The sequence below is a fragment of the Theropithecus gelada genome, chromosome 8, assembly GCF_003255815.1.
Source record: "Theropithecus gelada isolate Dixy chromosome 8, Tgel_1.0, whole genome shotgun sequence".
Classification (NCBI taxonomy): domain Eukaryota; kingdom Metazoa; phylum Chordata; class Mammalia; order Primates; family Cercopithecidae; genus Theropithecus; species Theropithecus gelada.
The window spans coordinates 17179497-17199762 of record NC_037676.1 but is presented as its reverse complement, the minus strand read 5'-3'; the positions used below and the strand labels follow the sequence as shown (position 1 = coordinate 17199762).

The 20266-nt window shown below is 37.1% G+C and overlaps 1 protein-coding gene across 3 annotated transcripts in view; it reads left to right on the top strand.

Annotated features, from left to right (window-relative positions):
• PSD3 (pleckstrin and Sec7 domain containing 3) overlaps positions 1–20266 on the top strand; it is a 559261-nt gene that overhangs the window by 453022 nt on the left and 85973 nt on the right. For all 3 annotated transcript variants that reach the window (XM_025393705.1, XM_025393706.1, XM_025393707.1), the window contains one exon: positions 10630–10823. In XM_025393705.1, coding sequence (XP_025249490.1) covers positions 10630–10823 — 194 coding nt within the window. The remainder of the gene's footprint in view (positions 1–10629; positions 10824–20266) is intronic.

Genomic DNA, 20266 nt, shown 5'->3' with positions numbered 1-20266 from the left:
TGTATAGGTGAGAGTTTGGACTTCGGACTTCTGAGTTGGTGCTAGAAAGAGTTAAAACTGGGGTCATTGTGATGAAATGAATGTATTTCAGAGACCATAGGCAGAATACTATACTATGGTTTGAATATGTCCCCCAACAGTTAGGCAAGGCTTCATAAGAGGTGATTAGGTCGTAAGGGATTTGAATGGATTAATGTTGTTATTGCAGGAGTGGGTTTCTTATAAAAGCAAGTTCACAGCCCTCTTGCTCTCTCACACTTTCTTGTGCTTGCACCTTCCACAATGGGATGATGCAGCAAGAGAGTCCCTCATCAGATTCAGGACCCTCGACTTTGGACTTCCCAGTCTCCAAAACTGTAAGAAATAAGTCTCCGTTCATTATAAACTACTCAGCCAGCGGAATTCTGTTTTAGCAACACACGGTGGACTAGGACAGCTCTCTCATATAGCTCTGTGAAATGTAATTTTATCAAGAACCTGAATCATATCTCATACTTAACATTTAATCTGAGCTCACACTTAACATTTAAGTACGTGTTTTCTCAGCTGAACTCAGGTGTATAGGAAACTGGAAAGATTTGACACCCAGTTCTTAGCTTTAAAGGCCAAATTTTTAAAATAAATGACAATACATTGTTTGCTTCATGTCTAAGTGGCATCTCTCTTGATGACGAGATTGAGATGGATACTTAAAAATTTTAAGGGTTTTATTGTGAAAAGTTTTAATATTTCTAAATATGATGAAAGTGATGTACTTTACAAATATTGTTATCTTCATTTCACATTATCTTCAACTTCAGAATATTCAGAGCAGACAGGTTGGTGAGCAGATGGAATGTGATTATGTTAGTAGCCTACTTGTCCTAAAGCATTTTTAGAATCACTGAGGAGCAAAGAATTATGGAGGCTGGGATATAAAGAAAGGATTTTTCTTAGTATGCGAAGGATAGAGAGTTTTATATTCTCTATATCAATTGCTAAGTGCTTGATGTTTGATGAGGAGTGATGCAAGATGAAATATAATAAATACAGTTTCTGAATGATTTTTAGTATGTATATGAGGAACATTTTAGACAGTAGTTGTTTCATTGAGCATTTACGTACTCATACATTATATACATATATGTATATTTTTTAAAGGTGAGAAAATTTAGCCAGATCAAGAATACTGACGGAAGCTATTTTTAGTTGCCCATTAAAAATTTTCCAGTAGATCTTTTGGAAATACCTAACATCTGGCTTGACCCCAGTGTATTTTCAGAAACTTGTTAACCATTGGTTAAGTTTGTCTTGGTTTGGAAAGCATACTACAATCATTGTACATATGGTCAGATCCTTTATTTAGAAAACCAAGTTACTAGCCTACATCTTTCTCATATCTGGCAGCATTTTTCTTAGTATTAAATGGCTAGTGATGAAGCCTAACATTTTTAATAAAAGCATAGTCTCTTTTTTACTTTTAGGATTCCTGTGTCAAAATAAAGTATTTTTAGAGAATAGAATGTAATTCATATTTTCAGCAGAATTTTAAAATTTAACTACATGCTTTCTTTTTTATTTTTGGTAAGTGACAAAGATCCATTTTAAACTCATCCTGCCTCGTGGTATAATGTGATGTGGTATGATAGAAACCCCATGATAACTCAGCACATTTTTTTTATAAGTTCACTCTTCACTTTATTTTCCTACAATCATCTGATCACAGCATTGAGATGTGAGCCACCTTAGTGTTCTGCCCCTGCATTCAGCCACCACCTTTATTTTATAAACTGCTTTATTGAGGTATAATTTTTATACCATAAAATTCACCCACTTAAGTGTACCAATTTTATGGTACACCAGTGTTTGTAACTTTGCACAGTTGTGTAACAACCACCATAGTTTATCACCCCATTGCCATCATCCAACAAGGATTTCTTGCATTTATAATTTAGCATATTTGATACAGACTCTTTCCTCCTCTCTGATCCTATGCTGCTTTGTAAACAACTCTGTGGAGACGTAGAGCATTTTATAAAAAATGTGTTACCCAATATTTTGTGTATCTTTCCCCTACTGGATGGTGAACCCCTCGAGGAGTCTTAATCATCATGATATCAGCGCTGCCTAGCACACACTGCCTGGCACCTTAGAGCTCCTTTTCATCACTACTCAGCTGGCCGTGATGCCCAGGAATACCAGTTCTCAAGCATTGCTTCCTGGAGGAGAGCAGGGATATGGTAACATCTAGCTTCTAGGCTGGTTGTAAGGTCAGGAAATTAAGTTACAGGGATCATGGTAATGGTTGCCAGTACAAGGTGGAGTTTGGGACCTGATTTATATCCCCTACCCTTCTGTAATGTTCTGGCTAGAGGAGTGTATACACAGAGCAGAGTGATGAGTGAAATGAAGTCAAGCCTCTGCTCTGTAATGCAAAGTGCAAGGCACCCGCAGAAAGTTATATTGAGAGTGTGATTGGGACCTGAATGGCCACCAGGCCTGCTGAGCCTGCCAGCCTAACCGTATTACAGGCTGTGCAATCAGAACTAAAGGAGCAGAGGTGAGCTCTGCCCCACTGGGTTTGCCACACAGTAAGGCAAAAGGGATAGAGTGCTTTGCCTGATGCTAATGAAGTATGGGGGCAAGTGTCAAGTTTCCCTTTTGAGACACTCAAAGGTGGGTCAGTGGGGCTAATTAGTTCTGCTTCCTAAATAGGAAAGAACAGGGGTTTATTCTGCCATCTTCCCTCCAGTCTTACTAATGTGTTAGTCCATTCTCATGCTGCTATAAAGAACTGCCCAAGACTGGGTAATTTATAAAGGAAAGAGGTTTAATTGACTCACAGTTCCGCAGAGGTGGGAAGGCCTCAGGAAACTTACAGTCATGGCAGAATGGGAAGCAAACACGTCCTTCTTCACATGGTGGCAGGAAGGAGAATGAGAGCCGAGTTGAAGGGGAAGGGCCTTATAAAATCCTCAGATCTCAGGAGAACTTAATATCACGAGAATAGCCTGGGAGAAACTGCCCCCATGATTCAATTACCTCCCACTGGCCCCTCCCATGACACGTGGGGATTACAGGAACTACAATTCAAGATGAGATTTGGGTGACATGCCAAACCATGTCAGTTAACAATGTATGCAGTTTAGTTGCTGTGGAGGGTTTGCATGGTAAAACTTGGGGGTACCTGCTCTATTTCATAGGGTAGAGGCTTTTTTGTAGCATTTAGCCTAAACTTAATCAGGATAGGTTTCCATTTAGGGTCAGTGCTATAGAGACACACGGGATCTCCTGATCTTTTCTTGTGGTTATTTATTGGTCTATATCAACAGAGTTCTACAATCATGGAATACTAGAACTAGAATGGATTCAAGACTACAGTCTGCTTCTGAGAGCTGTTTTTTGAAAGTGAATCGGGATTCCAGAGACCTCTCTACTCATCCTGGGCTCCCACTCCATGGACAGGCTTTGCATGGCTTGTATTTACTGACTTAGAGCAAGCTTCACATTTTACATATGAGGAGGCCGAGATCTAGAGAGATGCTGCAGCTTATTCAGGATCACAGTGAAGTTTATGGAAGAGCAAGTACTGAGACACAGTTGTCCCAGTTTTTCTTCTCTAGGGCACACTCCCATCTGCAAAAGTGATAAAATTAATCTGAAGCTATGGTGAGGTAGCATCTAAGTATATCCATTTCCTTTGGCTGCCATAACAAAATGCTACAAATGGGCTTAAAAAACACAGATTTATTGTCTCATGGTTCTTGATCACTGAGATCAAGGTGAAAATAGGGTTGGTTCCTACTGAAGATCATGAGAGGGAGTCTCCTCCATGCCTCTCTCCTCGCCTGTGGTAGATTCAGGGTCTTCCTTCTGTATGTGTGTATCTGTGTCCGGATGTCTCCCTTTAATAAGGACATCAGTATTGTTGGATAAGGGCCCACTCTAATGACCTCATTGTAATTTAATCATCTTATTTCCAAACAAGGTCACGTTCATACGTGCTGAAAGTTAGTACTTTAATTTCTCTTATGGGGACTGAATTAAACCCATAACACTAAGACTAGAGCAATAAAAGGGAAATGGGGCACAATGGTGCACTAGGAAGCTCCAGGCCCTTGTTTTCTTAGGGAAACATTCCATAAACAAGTAAGACTATCTGAAATAATTTCAAATGTGCTCTGAAAACCAAAGGTGTACAGCAACCAGGCAAACTCTGAATTTAAGAAAAAAAAAAAAAAAACCATTTAAAACAGTAGGAAATTCCAAAACAATGTTACTTGTCCTTCCCAACTCCCTCCACAGCATGGTATAGCATAGTCCTAAAGAAGCAGCCCAATTACTTACTCCCTCTCTTGGGATGCAGGGAAGAGAGTGGGACTTGATTACAATATTCTAGCCTGTCTGTGGACTGCCCACGTGACTGGTTTCTATTTTGCCTAAAGTAGGGATCTAAGAGGGGATGGTGGCATAGTTTGGATCTCAGACTGGCATAAGTCACAGAAGGCAGTGGTCGATGCCATGGCACCTGATGCTGTACTTTCCCTATTGTATGTTCTTGGAACCTTTCCCAGAAATCCAGTTGATCGTAGCTACTTGGGATTTTTTCTTGCCTTTCTGTTTTTAATACCAATATCATGCTGTTTTGATTATCGTAGCTTTATATTTTGCAGTCAAAAAGTGATGCCTCCAGCCTTGATTTTTTGCTCAAGATTGCTTTGGCTGTTTGGAGTAGTTTCTAGTTTCCTACAAATTTTAGTATTTTTTTCTATCCCTATAAAAAAAGACATTGGAATTTGGTTAGTAGGTATATTTTAACAATATTAATTCTTCCAGTTCATTAACATGGGATTTTTTTTTACATTTATTTGTGTCTTTTTCAATGTTTTATGGTTTTCAGTGTACAGTTCTTCACCTCCTTGCTTAAATTTATTCCTACTTTTTTTTTTTAATGCTTTTGGAAGTGGGATTGTTTTCTTAATTCTTTGAGTAGTTAGGGTACAAAAATGCTACTCATTTTAGTGTGTCGATTTTATAATCTAAAACTTTACTGACTTTAGCAGTTCTAACAGTTGTTGGGGAGGGGTAGTTTTTACGGTTTTTCTATATATAAGATTATGCCAGCATCAGAGACAGTTTCACTTCCTTTTTTTTTTCCCTGCCTAATTGCTCTGTCTGAAACTTCCAAAACTATGTTGAACAAAAGTGGTGAGACTGGGCATTCTTGTCTTGTTTTTGGTCTTAGAGGAAAAACATTCCATCTTTGACTGTTGAGTATGGTGTTAGCTGTGGGCTGTAACAGTACTGTATTTTTTTTTTTTTTTTTTTCTTTTGAGACGGAGTCTTGCTCTGTCACCCGGGCTGGAGTGCAGTGGTGCAATCTCGGCTCACTGCAACCTCCACCTCCTGGGTTCAAGCGATTCTCCCGCCTCAGCCTCCCAAGTAGCTGGGATTACAGGCACCTGCCACCACACCCACCTAATATTTGTATTTTTAGTAGAGATGGAGTTTCACCATTTTGGCCAAGCTGGTCTTGAACTCCTGCCCTCGTGATCCACCCATTCAGACTATAACAAAGGAATATGTTTTCCACCTAAACCTTGTGATGAGAGTGAGAAAAAAAGAGCTGACCCATAACTTTGGAAACCAGTGTAAGACAAAAGAAATGTACACAAACACTGTACTCTAGGAGATAAATTCGTTCCTCACATGGGTATAGGCTAGCAATATTGGAACTCTTTTATATGTTTACTAGGATTGAACAAATCAATATATTGCAGATCATGAGAGCCAGGTTTCTCACTGTTGAAGATGTACAGATAAGCAAGTGGGGGAAGGCTGGAATGAACCTTGTGCTGGCTTCAGTTTGGTGGTGTTAATATGAATTAATTAGGATAGATGGATGGATACACAAATATAGATGTGTGTATACATATGAGTATACTTATATATACAGTCATACATCACTTCATAACAGTCATGTGTTCTGAGAACTGTGTCATCAGGTGAATTCATCATTGTGTGAACATCATGTGTACTATATGGCATAGCTTATGGCTCCTAGGCTATAATCCTGTACAGCTTCTTACTGTGCAAATACTGTAGGCAGTTGTAACACAATGGTACTTGTATATCTAAACAGAAAATAAACAGTACCAAAAACAATGAACAGTAACAAATATGGCATTAAAGATTTTTTTTTTTAAATGGTAATCCTGTTTAGGGCACTTTACCATGAATGGAGCTTGCAAAACAGGAAGTTGCTCTGACTGGTGAATGGATTTGAAAGCCTAGGACATTACTACACAGTACTGTAGACTTTATAAACACTGTAAGCTTAGGCTGCAGTAAATTTATTTTTAAAAACCTTTTCTTCAATTATAAATTAACTTTAGCATACTGTAACTTTTTTACTTCATAAACTTGTCATTTTAACTTTTTGACTTTTTGTAATAACAGCTTAAAACACATTATACAGCTGTACAAAAACATTCTCTTTATATCTTTATTTTATAAGTGTTTTCCTATTTTTGAAATTTTTGCCATTTTTACTTTTAAAAACTTTTTTTTGTTAAAAATTAGAACACATTGGATTTATAGGCTAAGAGTTCAAATAATAAAAATAATTAGAACACAGATATACACACTAGCTTAGGGTCACACAAGGTCAGGATCATCAATATCACTGTCTTTCACCTCATATATTGTTCCACTGAAGGGTCTTCAGGGGCAATAACATGCATGAAGCTGTCATCTCCTATGATAACAAAGGCGCTTTTTTTTGTTTGTTTTTAAGTTTTGGGATACATGTGCAGAACCTGCAGGTTTGTTACATAGGTATACATGTGCCACGGTGGTTTGCTGTACCTATCAACCCATCATCTAGGTTTTAAGCCCACACGCATTAGGTATTTTTCCTAATGCTCTCCCTCCCCTTGCCCTCCACCGCCCCAGTGTTCTCCTCCCTGTGTCCAAATGTTCTCATTGTTCAACTTTCACTTATGAGTGAGAACATGTGGTGTTTGGTTTACTGTTCTTGTGTTAGTTTACTGAGAATGATGATTTCCATATTCATCCATGTGCTTGCAAAGGAAAGGAACTCGTTCTTTTTTATGACTGCATAGTATTTCATAGTGTATATGTGCCACATTTTCTCTACCCAGTCTGTCATTGGTGGGCGTTTGGGTAGGTTCCAAGTCTTTGGTGTTGTAAATAGTGCAAAGCCTTCTTTTGGAACACCTCCTGAAAGACCTGCCCGAGGCTGTTTTACAGTTAACTTTTTTTTAATAAATAAGTGGGATACTCTAACACTGAAAACCATAGTATAGTAAATACTAGACAATGGGATTTTTTGGCTACATTATAATTTTACAGGAGCATATTGTATATTGTATGCTGTCCATCGTTGACCACACGTTGTTATATGATACTTGACTATATCTGCCTAGCTTTCTCTATTGAGAGGACCCCAAAACAATGAGCACACCTAGCCCCTAGATTTGGTTTCTAAATACTCGTCTCCATTAAAAAGATCCAAGGCTCCTTGAAGAAGTGGTTGATTTCTGGGCCAGGACAAGGGAAATTTAAGATGAGCTTGGAGGCGTTTTGTGGTACCTGAAAGTAAAGAAGTACATTAGAAGATGAGGCGTGTTCACAGGATGTGAGAGCACACTTTATTATAACTCCCAACGGCCAAAGCTGGAAAAATTTAAGCAACAAATTAAATAACAATAGTATTTGTATTTGATTATAATCTAAAGAATAAAACAGATATCCATGTGTCCATACTTACAGAAGAATTTCAATTAATGAATGTAAAATATACGAGGGAACCATTAAAACACCATAAAGAATAATTGTTACAAGATCCCCTAATTAATGTTAAAGTTAGTGGGTAAAGGAGAATCAGAATATTTGCATAGTTACAAGATATCTCCCCAAAAACAGTTACAAAGTTAAATAGTAACTTTACTGTGGAGAAACCTGTGGGACACTACCTTACCCAAGTGATCATGATTAATTATAACCAGTAATAAAACTTGTATCCCCTGGACCTAATGCACTGAGAAAGGTGCATCACCTGTTTGGAATCTTTCCCACAAAATGCATAACCTCTATCGAGTCATGAGAAAACATAAGAAAAACGTAAACTGAGGATGTTCTACAAGGTAACTGACCAATACTCGTCAAAGTGTCACGGTCATAAAGGACAGGGAGAGACTGAGGAGCTGTTACAGACTGGATGATGCTAAAGAGACCTCAGAATGCGCTGTGTGGTCATGGATAGGATCCTAGAATAGAAAACATAAACTAATGGAATCCAAATAAAGCCGAGTTTAATTCATTGTATTAAACTCATGTTAATTTTTTAGTTTTGAAATTTTTTGCTATAGTTACTAATATATAAGATGTTAACATTAGGAGAAGCTTGGCATAGGGGAATTCTGTCCTTCACAAATCTGAAATTCTTTCACAATGTAAAACATCAGTTTTTTCTCAGAGTCCAGTTTTATTTTCACATACCTCAAAACTACTGGTAAAATACCAATAGAGAAAAAAAAAAAGGTTGTTTTTCTCTGATCACCGTCATTATCAAACACTTCTGGTTTTGTGACATATTTAAAATATATTTTGGTTATTTGCAAACTATGAATCTGACAAAGATCTAATATTCAGCTTCTATAAGGAACTTAAAGAATTCAACAAGCAAAGAACCAAATAACCTCACTAAAAAAGTGGGCAAAGGACATGAACAGATTCTTCTCAGAAAAAGATACACAAATGGCCAACAAACATATGAAAAAATGCTCATCACTAATCATCAGAGAAATGTAAATCAAAACCACAGTGAGATACTATCACATACCAGTCATAATGGCTGTTATTAAAAAGGCAAAAAAAAAAAATGCCAGTGAGGCTGCAGAGAAGAGGGAACAGTTAAACATCATTGGTGGGAATGTGAATTAGTTCAGCTACTATGGAAAGCAGTTTTTAAGTACCTTCTTAGGGTACGTAAAAAAGAACTACCATTCAACCCAGCAATCCCATTACTGGTTGTATACCTAAAGAAAGATAAATCATTCCACCAGAAAGACACATGCACTCACAGGTTTATTGCAGCCCTATTTACAATAGCAAAATCATGGCTTTAACCTAGGTGCCCTTGGATGGTGAATTGGATAGAGAAAATGTGGTACATAACACACCATGGAATACTCTGCATCCATAGAAAAAGAATGATATCTTGTCCTTTGCAGCAACATGGATGCAGTTGAAGACTATTATTCTAAGTGAATTAATACAGGAACAGAAAACCAAATACTACACCTTCTCAATTATAAGTGGAATCTAAACACTGAGTACACATGGACATAAAGATGGGAACAGGCCGGGCGCGGTGGCTCAAGCCTGTAATCCCAGCACTTTGGGAGGCCGAGATGGGCGGATCACGAGGTCAGGAGATCGAGACCATCCTGGCTAACACGGTGAAACCCCGTCTCTACTAAGAAATACAAAAACTAGCCGGGCGAGGTGGCGGGCACCTGTAGTCCCAGCTACTCGGGAGGCTGAGGCCGGAGAATGGCGTGAACCCGGGAGGCGGAGCTTGCAGTGAGCTGAGATCCGGCCACTGCACTCCAGCCTGGGCTACAGAGCGAGACTCCGTCTCAAAAAAAAAAAAAAAAAAAAAAAAAGATGGGAACAATAGATGCCAAGGACTATTTTTATGGTGGTTGAGAAAGTAGCAGCTATCACATGCGAAAGCACTGTGCGTGGCACCACCATTCTAATCCATAGTAGCTTTGTCTGGGGTCTTAATATTAGGGACTAGCATGGTTGTTTGGGAGATGTTGTTTACTATTGTCCATTGGGCTCACTCTAACACTTTTGCTGTTTTCCGTACACCTAGTTCTATGCTAGTCCCTGTAGAAATACGTAAGTCAACATCATGATTCCTGCCAATAAACTCCCATTTGTTTGAAAGAAGAGAAACATGAAAGCATTGTAAAGGGTGAAAAGGCCGGTGACTTTAGAGATTTTGTGATCATATCTTCACTGTCTCTTCATCACTAAATCTGTGGCCTTGTATATTTATTTATACTCACTGAATCTATTTCCTTATCTGTAATAGAGGATATTAATATCAGTCTTACAAGATACTGCCATGAGCATAACACCTGGCACATAGAATACATTTAACAAATCTTGCCTGTCATTACCATGGTGGTGGTTGTAAAAAATGATAGACCGGCCGGGCGCGGTGGCTCACACCTGTAATCCCAGCACTTTGGGAGGCCGAGGCGGGCAGATCACGAGGTCAGAAGATCAAGACCATCCTGGCTAACACAGTGAAACCCCGTCTGTACTACAAAATACAAAAAAAAAACTAGCCGGGCGAAGTTGCGGGCGCCTGTAGTCCCAGCTACTCGGGAGGCTGAGGCAGGAGAAGGGCGTAAACCCGGGAGGCGGAGCTTGCAGTGAGCTGAGATCGCGCCACTGCACTCCAGCCTGGGCGACAGAGGGAGCCTCCTTCTCAAAAAAAAAAAAGTGATAGACCATTGGAATACAACGTAGTTTTTTACAGTAAGTAACTTTTTTCTTTGAATATTATGGTACGTGTTGGACTCAGTCTTTGTGCTTTCTCCCTTTTAGAGATGATGAAGAGAAAAAAAAGTCTCCTTCAGAAAGTACTGAGGAGAAAGCTAATGGAACACATCCAAAGACCATCAGTCGTATTGGAAGTACTACTAACCCATTTTTGGACATTCCTCATGATCCAAATGCTGCTGTGTACAAAAGTGGATTCTTGGCTCGGAAGATTCATGCAGATATGGATGGAAAGAAGAGTAAGTATCATGTGTTGTCATTTTCTGTTTCATTTATTTCATCTTTATGCTCAAAGTGAATTTATCTGAAAGTCAAGGATGAAAAAAATGTTTGTCTATTAGACATATTCTTGAAATTTAATGTAGCCTCTAACCCTAAATTAAAAATCCAATGTGGCACCTGCTCTTCTCTAAACAGAATTATAGAACTTTAGAAATGGGAAACTTCTTACAATTTATTCATTCTCTATCCTTTCATTTATTTAGTCATGGTTTCAACAAATGATACTGACTACCTGCTGTGCCAGGCACCAGAAATACAGTGGTAAGCAAGAGGGACAAGGTTTCTGTCTTCATGAAGTTTACATTTCTGGTGGTTGAGGGAAAGGTTGAATTTGCAATGCATAGAAAAATTAATGGTGTAAGGTCCCAGAGACAAGGGATGGAGGGAGGGAATTCGTATCCAGTGCATATGTGGAATGACTGGCCTTTGAGAAGGTGGACAGGTGAGATGTAGGAGAGCATAGTATAATTAGCTTTGGGAAATTGAAGGAGCCCAGTTGGATGGCTTCTGATATCTCTATGAAGTATGAGGCATGATTATCTTGATAAATGATGGTGTTTGGAATTTGAGAGGAATGGAGCATTCTTATATAGTTAGAATAATCTTTGCAGAGTGACAGCAATTTTATATACTTGAACAGAGTAAGATAAGGTGACATGTTTGCTCAGAATTATCTTTGGGGTGAAAAGATGGATAGTACCACTGTTTCTATCTGTGGCTGGATCCTTTTTCTTAATGTGTTAGCATATTCTATTAGCTTACAGTCGAGAGAAACATTGCAGTGGAGTGGCTTTGACATGGACTTAGCAATGCTGAACACATTTCTTAATGTTCCCAAGTTCTTTAAGACTACATCCACCATATTTTCTGGGCACCTTATATACTGGGTTACTAGACTACTTAATTTTATCTCACAACATCATGTCAGAGTTCATACAGGTGTAAGTGACAGCAAGTCAATCCATCTTAGAAAAAGGGCACACCTGAAGATGGATTGTCACCCGGACGTACTCTCCACTTCTATCTCTGCGTGATTTTTTGTGTCAGCATTATTCTTTGGAATGAGGTCCTTTATACATGGTTATTAGCAGCGCTATAGATCATGTGTTTAATTTTGACACCAAAGAGGATTCTTCTTCTTCCCTAACTTCTAATGTAGTCTGGTCTAGGACAGGATTCTGACTTGTATCACTGAGAGGTTGGAATGTTATGATTGTCAGCCCCCACTCACATGCAATGGGAAGAGGAATGAGATACTGGTCTCACAGAATAGGAGTTGTTGGCACACAAAGCAGTAGATATCCATTTCTTTCTTTCCAGTGTGCACACACACCCTTCTTCATACATTGAATAATGCGTTTGCCAAACATTGCAATTTTCCTTTTACAACCACAAATATACTATCTCTCTGTAACATGCCTGTCCAGCTGCAGCTTCTGTCTCCAAGGCTAAGATTTGTTGATTGTGTTCATTCCCCTCAGTCGGGTATGGATGGCACTTAAATCTATAGGCTAAGTGAAAAATATGGAAATCCAGTTGTCCGTTAATATCTGTGGAGGATTGATTTCAGGGCCTCTCACAGGTGCCAAAATCCAAGGACACTCAAGTCCCTGATGTAAAATGGCATAGTATTTGCATGTAACTGATGCATATCCTCCCATATACTTCAAACTATCTCTGGATTACTTATAATATCTAATACTGTGTAAATAGTTGTTATGTTGTATTCTTTGGGGAATAATGACAAGGAAGAAAGTCTGTACATATTCCATACAGACACAGTTTTGGAGGGAATATTTTCCATCCACTGTTGGTTGAATCCACAGATGCGGAATCCACAGATACGGAACCCACAGATATGGAGAGTTGACTGTATCTGACATACCTCACATAAAGTACTAGAGAAAAAGAAAGAAAAATTTCAATTCAAGAAAAGACAAAAAGGGGAAGTATAACAACTGTCACTTATTTAGAGTGTTTACTACATGCTGCTAGACAGAGATAGCAAAGTTAACCCATGTGAGCATCTTTTCATTGACTCATTTCCTAGCAATGGATTGACTTAATTGGTTAGTGTATTCCAGAGTCCCCAGATTCTACTGATGAAATTTTCCTTGTCCACTGTTTTCCTGGACCGAGTGGCCCAGGAAACCTCCTCTACTGGAGGATTCTCCTGGTGGAAGCTCTTCTCCCTCAGCAGCCTAGTACATATGAATATAGATACAGAACCTGAGGATTGCTTAGCAGTTGAGACATCACAGACACCTTGTACCAGACCAGAAGTTTTCCTGCCAGTATATCTCCTTTGAAGCCTTAGTTAACTGTCTTGAGAATTTCTGGTTGGTCAAGTCAGTTGTAAGTGTCATGGGGCTTTTGTCTTTGTAGCAAGTTAGGAAGTTCTTCCTGTTTTCCAAAGGAACTTGCCTCAGCTTGTTTCTATCTCTATTCCTGCCTGAGAACAAAAGGGAAAATGTATGGATGGGTTAAGATGTGCCCATCTCCAGGCTTCTTTCCTGTCAATTGCTTTATCACTGGAGGACTTTTAACCTGTTTTTCATGGGGCTATCAGGAGGAGCCTGGAAGTTTCAGCTGACTTTAATTCCTCAGGCTCTTCCTGGATATCCCTATTTCAATTTCCCATGGTTTCCAGATCACATTAATGTTAGCAGATAATTCAGCCTTACAATACGGAGTGTGCATGACTTCTAATAGTTTACAGAAACTAAAATTCATCAATTTAGAGTATATAGTTTGAGTTCTGAAAAATGTATACGGTTATATAACCATCAACACAATTAAGATAAATAACATTTCCTTTACCCAAAATAGTTTAATTATACTTTTTGCAGTAATTGCTTCTCCTCTTACTCCCATCCTATGACAATTAGGACAGACAATTATCTGTCTTTGGGTCCTATACTTTTGCCTTTCTAAAACTGCAATAAATGGAATCATAGGACTGCTTTGTGTCTGGCTTCATTCACTTAGTGTTATTCTTTGCAGATTCGTGTATAGTGTTAGGTGTTGTGTGAATTAATAATTAATAGTTTCTTCTTATTGCTTAATAAGTATTCCATTATTTGGATATTCCATAGTTTATTGATTTACCAGCTGAGCATTTGGGTTGTTTCCAATTTTGAGCTATTATAAATAAAACCCCTGTGTACATTCACATATAAGTTTTTGCATGTACATATGATTTCATCTTTTTAAAAGTTACCTAGGAGTAAAAGAGTAAGATTGCTGCAGCATATGCTAAATGTCTCTTTATAAGAAATTTCTAAAGTTTCTATGTCGTTTTGCATCCCTTATACCTATATATATATTATGTCTTCCTGATTATTTGACACGTTTGTCATGAAGTGACATTCTACATCCCTGGTTATATTCCTTATTTTGGAGTCTACTTTGTCTAACATTAATATAGCCACTTTAGTTTCCTTTTAGTTTTTACATGCTATACACATTCTGTTTCTATCTTTTTATTGTTAATTTATAACTGTGTCTCTAAAATTGCTTTCTATTATATGGAATATTGGTGGGCCTTGCTTTTTATTCTAAATCACAATATCTGTCTTTTAATTAGACTACTTATACCATTTACATTCATAGTAGTTATTGGTATAGTTGACTTTAAATCTGCCATCTTACTGTTGGTTTCTTATTTATTCCATCTGTTATTTTCCTTTCTTGTGTAGGATTATTTTTTGTGTGTGGTTCTGTTTTTTGTCACTGTTGGCCTATTTGCTATACTTCTTTAATTATTTTAGTATTTGCTGCAAGGTTTACAGTATACATCTTTAACCTGTCACAGCTCACCTTCAAATTGTACTGCTTCATTGATAGTTTGAGACCCTTATAGCAGGTTAATTCCCCTTATCTCTTCCTAGCCTTTGTGATGTTGTCCTGTATTTTAATTCTATGTTCTAAAACTTAAAGTAGTTCATTGTTAATATTTTTGCTCTAAAGAGAAACCTTTTTTTACTTTTACCCCCACATACCTGCTGTCAGGAATTTTTCTCGTGTTTTATCAGTGTGAAAATATCTTTATTTTCACCTTAATTTTAGGAATTTATATTTACTGGGTATAGAATTCTTTGGCAAGTTGTTTTTCCTTTCAATACTTAAAGATGATGTTTCATTTTTCCCTGCCCTGCAGGATTTCATACAAAAAAGTCTGCTATCATCCTCATCTTTATTCCTCTGTATCCAAGACGGCTTTTTCTGCTACTACGAATGCTTTCAAGGTTTTTCTATCTCTGGTTTTCATTGATTTTATTATGTGATGTCTTAGTGTGATTTTCTTTAGTTTTCCTTATTTGGTGTTTGTTGGGGTTCTCGCCTTCATAGGTTCGTATTTTTTTCAGCCATTATTTCTTAAAGTACCTACTCCTGTTAGGGGATTTGGTTTCTCTATGATACTCAGTGCTATCCCAAGGGTTTACTGAAGCTTTTTCCAATATTTTTAACCCTTTGTCCTTTCAGTACTCTATTTTGATAATTTCTATTCTTCATTTACTTCGTTTTTCATTTCATAAGCAGCATGTTTATCTTTGAAGTTCAACATGGGTCTATTTTATATCTTACATTTCTCTCCTTACCAGGTTGTTGTTTTTCTTCATGTCCTTGAATATATTTATTCTGTTTATAATTGCTTTTTTAAGTTTCTTCTGTTTGATTCCCTTCTTTTCTGTCATTTCTGGAACTGTTGCATTATTTTTTTTTCCTTTTTCTTTGCTTTCCCTGTGATTTTTGTTCAAGTGCCAGCCATTGTGAATTTTCCATCTTTCAGGTGCTAATTTTAGTTGTAATCATTTAAAAAAAAAAAAATTGAATTTTCTCCTGGTGTGCAGGTAAGTAACTTGTAGATTAACTGAATTCTTTAGAGGCGTACCTTTACCCTTTGTTCTGGTGGATCCAGAGCAGTCTTTATTCTGGGACTTGTTTATTTCCATTAATAAGGCATTCTTACTCTTCTTCATCCTCTTTCCAATGCGCCATATATTACAAAGTCTGTCCACTCTGGCTTAAGAAAACATAAACTCTTCTTATCCCTGTGTGAACTCTTGAAATTGTTCATCCCACAACTTTATTTTCCCCATGCCTTGAGTTATCTCCTTTCACTTGTGCTAAGATTGATGCTACAGCCAAGATCAGAGTATCCTCTGCAGGTCTTCAGAGCTATCTGTTTTTGTAATTCTCCCCTCTCTTTTATGCGGCTCTACAAATTCTAGCCCTCTCAACATCACTGAACTCCTTTCTTATCTCCTCAACTCAGCATGACTCGCAGGCTCTCTTTAGGTACCCTCTTCCACTATTGGAAGCGAGACGCTTTCTCTAAGCAGCAAGCCAGTCTTAACTCATTTGTTTCTTTCTCTTCAGAATTATAATCCAGTGTTTTCTGTTTTGAAATTTCTAAAAACTTTTGTTTTATATACATACATAGACTTTTTAAAGTTATTATAGTAGGGCAGTTTCCATAGCAGTTACTGTTTCATGGGCATAAGCAGAACTAAGCTGATTTATGATCCCTTTTGTTAAAAAATGTCTTTCTAGTTGCTTCCTGCTTTAAGACCTAGTATTTACTGAACTACGAAATTAATAAGGAATTCTAAGCATTCAAGTAAAAACAAACTGTTTAGTTATATATTTGGAGATGTAGAAAAGCTTTTGTTTCCTTCCCATCTAACGCTCTCCCCCGACAACCTCATTTGTTGAATTTTCAGTCATGTCTGATTGAACAGGTTTATCTAAATGTTTGGCTGCTGCTCCTGCTTGGAAACCTACTAGAATGCCTCAGTTGTTTCTGAATGTTTCTGCCTTCTTCTTTTGAGAGATGGTCACTATGAACAAATTAGAAAAATGTTTTATAGTAAGGACTTATATAATGTGCTATGAAACACATCACTTTTTATTTACATTACATAGGAAAAAAAATGAAAATAACAGTGTAGCTTTCCTGGAATAGGAGCTTCAAATAATTCTGAGAATCCTACATGCTGCTTTTTGGACACAAAAAGTAGTACTTATTTTCTAAATACTTATTTTGACTAAGCATGTTCACTATAGCTAGAGCTATATTACGTTTTTACATGTATGTAAACATGGCCAGGTGCTCTGATGACAAATATTACAAAAAGTGTTTTGTAAGTGAAGATTTGAATCAAAGCTGTATGGAAAGGTTATTTTCTCTTACATGCTGATAAACTTGTCTCAAATGGACCATTTATTTCACTCGAGATTTGGTGTCTTTTTTTTAATCGACTTGAAAGATTCAGTTTGTCAGACTGCATCCTTATTTTTAAACCTTGGAGGTTTTCTTCATTTTTTTGCCTTTTAAAGTTATGCTCAGTTCAGAAATTCTGCCTCCAGGAGACAAATTGTTGTACCTCTCTGAGAAGTATATATTTTTACCAAGACCTATTAAATCTGACATTAAGGGAAAGCTTTGAAAAGTCAAATTTGGAAAACAAAATGCATCTTCTGAGTTTTATCAGATAGAATAAAAAACAATATTCAGTATAAGCTCCTAGTTTTCTCAATCTGATGTAACATACTTATGGAAATCAAGAAAGAAACTGGAAACAACGTAACCAAAATATAAATGATGTACACGATAAATAATAGTGATAATTCAATGATTGCTAAATATTAGAGCTTTATCCTAAGCATTTAATGCATTAATGCATTTAATCTTGGTCCTACAAAGCAGATATTATTATTATCCCCATTTTATAAAGACCCTGATCTTAAGCATCTTAACCAAGGATATAGCAAAGAATAACAGTGTATCTGGTGGAACAAAAATCTGATTATACCAAACTAATAGTAGCATATTGTTAAAAGCAATTCCGATGAGAACATATGTTTACAAAATGTTTAAATTCTGCATTTTTTGTGTGGTTGGGACAGTCTGTCGCTGTGTAGCATGTACTTAGATAACTAGAGGTCTCAAGCTAGGGACAGTGAAGCCTGAACATTTGTTTTACTTGGCCAACACAGTGCTGTTTAAACGTTAAATTGCATGGATATAGGCATTTTCTGGTTGACCATAGTTTTCACAACTCCATGTAGCCTTATACCAAACCTCCTCCTACATTAATTAAGGGGGAGAAGTAGAGAAGGGCCATGATGACATTTTCCCAGATAACAATACACAGATAGGATGATGGGTTGGAAAAGAGAACCCAGAAGCAGCTGTCTCCAGTGCTTATAAAAATTTGATGGATGATATATAAAGTACGTCAGATAATTGGAAATAAAAATGCTTCCATAATTTACGTTGAGAAGTGTGTGTGTGTGTATGTATTCCCCACCTCAGTTCTAACACAAAAACCAGTTTCACGTAGATTAAAGATAAAAATTTGAGAAACAAGGTTCTCAGATTTTTAGAAGAACATGTGGGACAATAACTTCATGCCCTTTAGGTAGAAAGTAGATTCTTAAGATTTACAAAAGCAGCTGGGTACAGTGGCTCATAGCTGTAATCCCAATACTTTGGGAATCCAAGACAGGATGATCACTTGAGCCCAGGAATTCAAGACCAGCCTGGGCAACATAGCAAGACCTCGTCTCTACATAAATATATGCATCCATATATATATACATATTCTCAAAAACAGTAGAAGAAAATATTGATACTTAAAATTACACCGAAAGTAATGACTTTATATTAAAATTATATTTAAAAACAAAAGACAATTCATGGATTAAGAGAAGATACTTGTAGCATATTACTAATAAAGGATTAGGATTCTTGGTAATATTTATAAAGAAATTTTAATTAGAAAAAAGACAACTTAGTAGAAAAATGGGCAAAACTGAATAGGCCATGCTGCGAAAACGAAACTCAGAAGATCAATACATATATGAAGACATTTTCAACCTTATTGATACTTAAGGATATTCATTAAACATATAGTGAAATGTCATTTCACATGTTACCTTGACCAAAATTAAAAGTACCAAATGTTGGCAAGGATTTGGAGCAATGGGCCTCTTCTACACTGCGAAAGTATTAGTGGTATCATTTGTACTTTGGAAAGCAGTTGGCAATAATAAAGTTGGAAATGTTTATTCTTATATCTCAGTTAATTAGTCGTAAGTGTGTATATACCTACAGAAACTCTTAGTTTTACAGAAGTCATGTTTATAGCAACTTTGTAATAGCTCAAAATTTAAAAACTTCAATGTCCATTAATAAGTGATTGAATGGATTTTGTATATCCATATGATTGAAAAGGAAGGAACTAGAGTTCCCCATATCAACATGGAAGAATCTCACCAGTGGTAATGTTGAATGAAAAAAAGCAGCTTGCAGAAGAATCTGCATATAAGATAACATTTGAAAGCATGCAAACCACTACTATTTTTAGTAAGAATGCATGCATATATTGAAATTATTAAACAAAGAATGGTTGTTACTTCTGGAAAGGAGAATAGCAGGCAGTCAGTGATGGGTACTCAGTGGTTTCACTATATTGATAATATATATTTTTTACATTTGGCAGTATAGTATATGTATACCTACTTTATTACTCTTGATAACCTTTTGAAGTCTTACATGTTTTACATTTTTTTCTTTCTCTTTTTCTTTCTTTTTTTTGAGATGGAGTCTCACTCAGTAACCCAGGCTGGAGTACAGTGGTACATGCAGTCATAGCTCACTGCAGCCTCAGACATCTGGGCTCAGGCAGTCTTCCTACCTCAGCTACCCAAGTAGCTGGGACTACAGGCATATACCACCATGCCCAGCTAATTTTTTTTTCCTTTTTCTTTCTTGTTTTTTTTTTTTTTTTTTTTTTTTTTTTTTGTGGAGATGGGGTCTCACTATATTGCCCAGACTGGTCTTGAACTCTTGGCCTCAAACAGTCCTCCTGCCTTGGCTTCCCAGAATGCTGGGATTACAGGCATACGCCACTGCTCCTGGCCTAAAAATAAAATTTTTAAAACTCAATAGAACATCTGATTGCATGGAAAATTTGGAAACATATAAGGATGTTTTTCTTAAAATCTGCACAGGAAAAATTACAGTTAGAAAACTCAATAAACAAAAATTAGTAGTGAGAGAAAACGTTGACCAGACACAATGACTCATGCTTGTAATCCTAGTACTTTGGAAGGCCAAGGCAGGAGGACCGTTTGAGCCCAGAAGTTTGAGACCAGCCTGGACCATATGGTTTTAGCCATCTCTACAAAAAAATGTTTTGAATGAAAATTGAAAACAAAAAATGTCTTTGTGATTGCCATCGTTATAGCATAATTAATAATTTAAAATCTTACCATAATAATAGAATTTTGGTTATTACATTTAGACATGTGAAAGATTTAATTGTGGCACACATTAAAATATAAATATTGTGCAACTTGATCCCCTAAGAGTACAGATGATAGAAGGTGG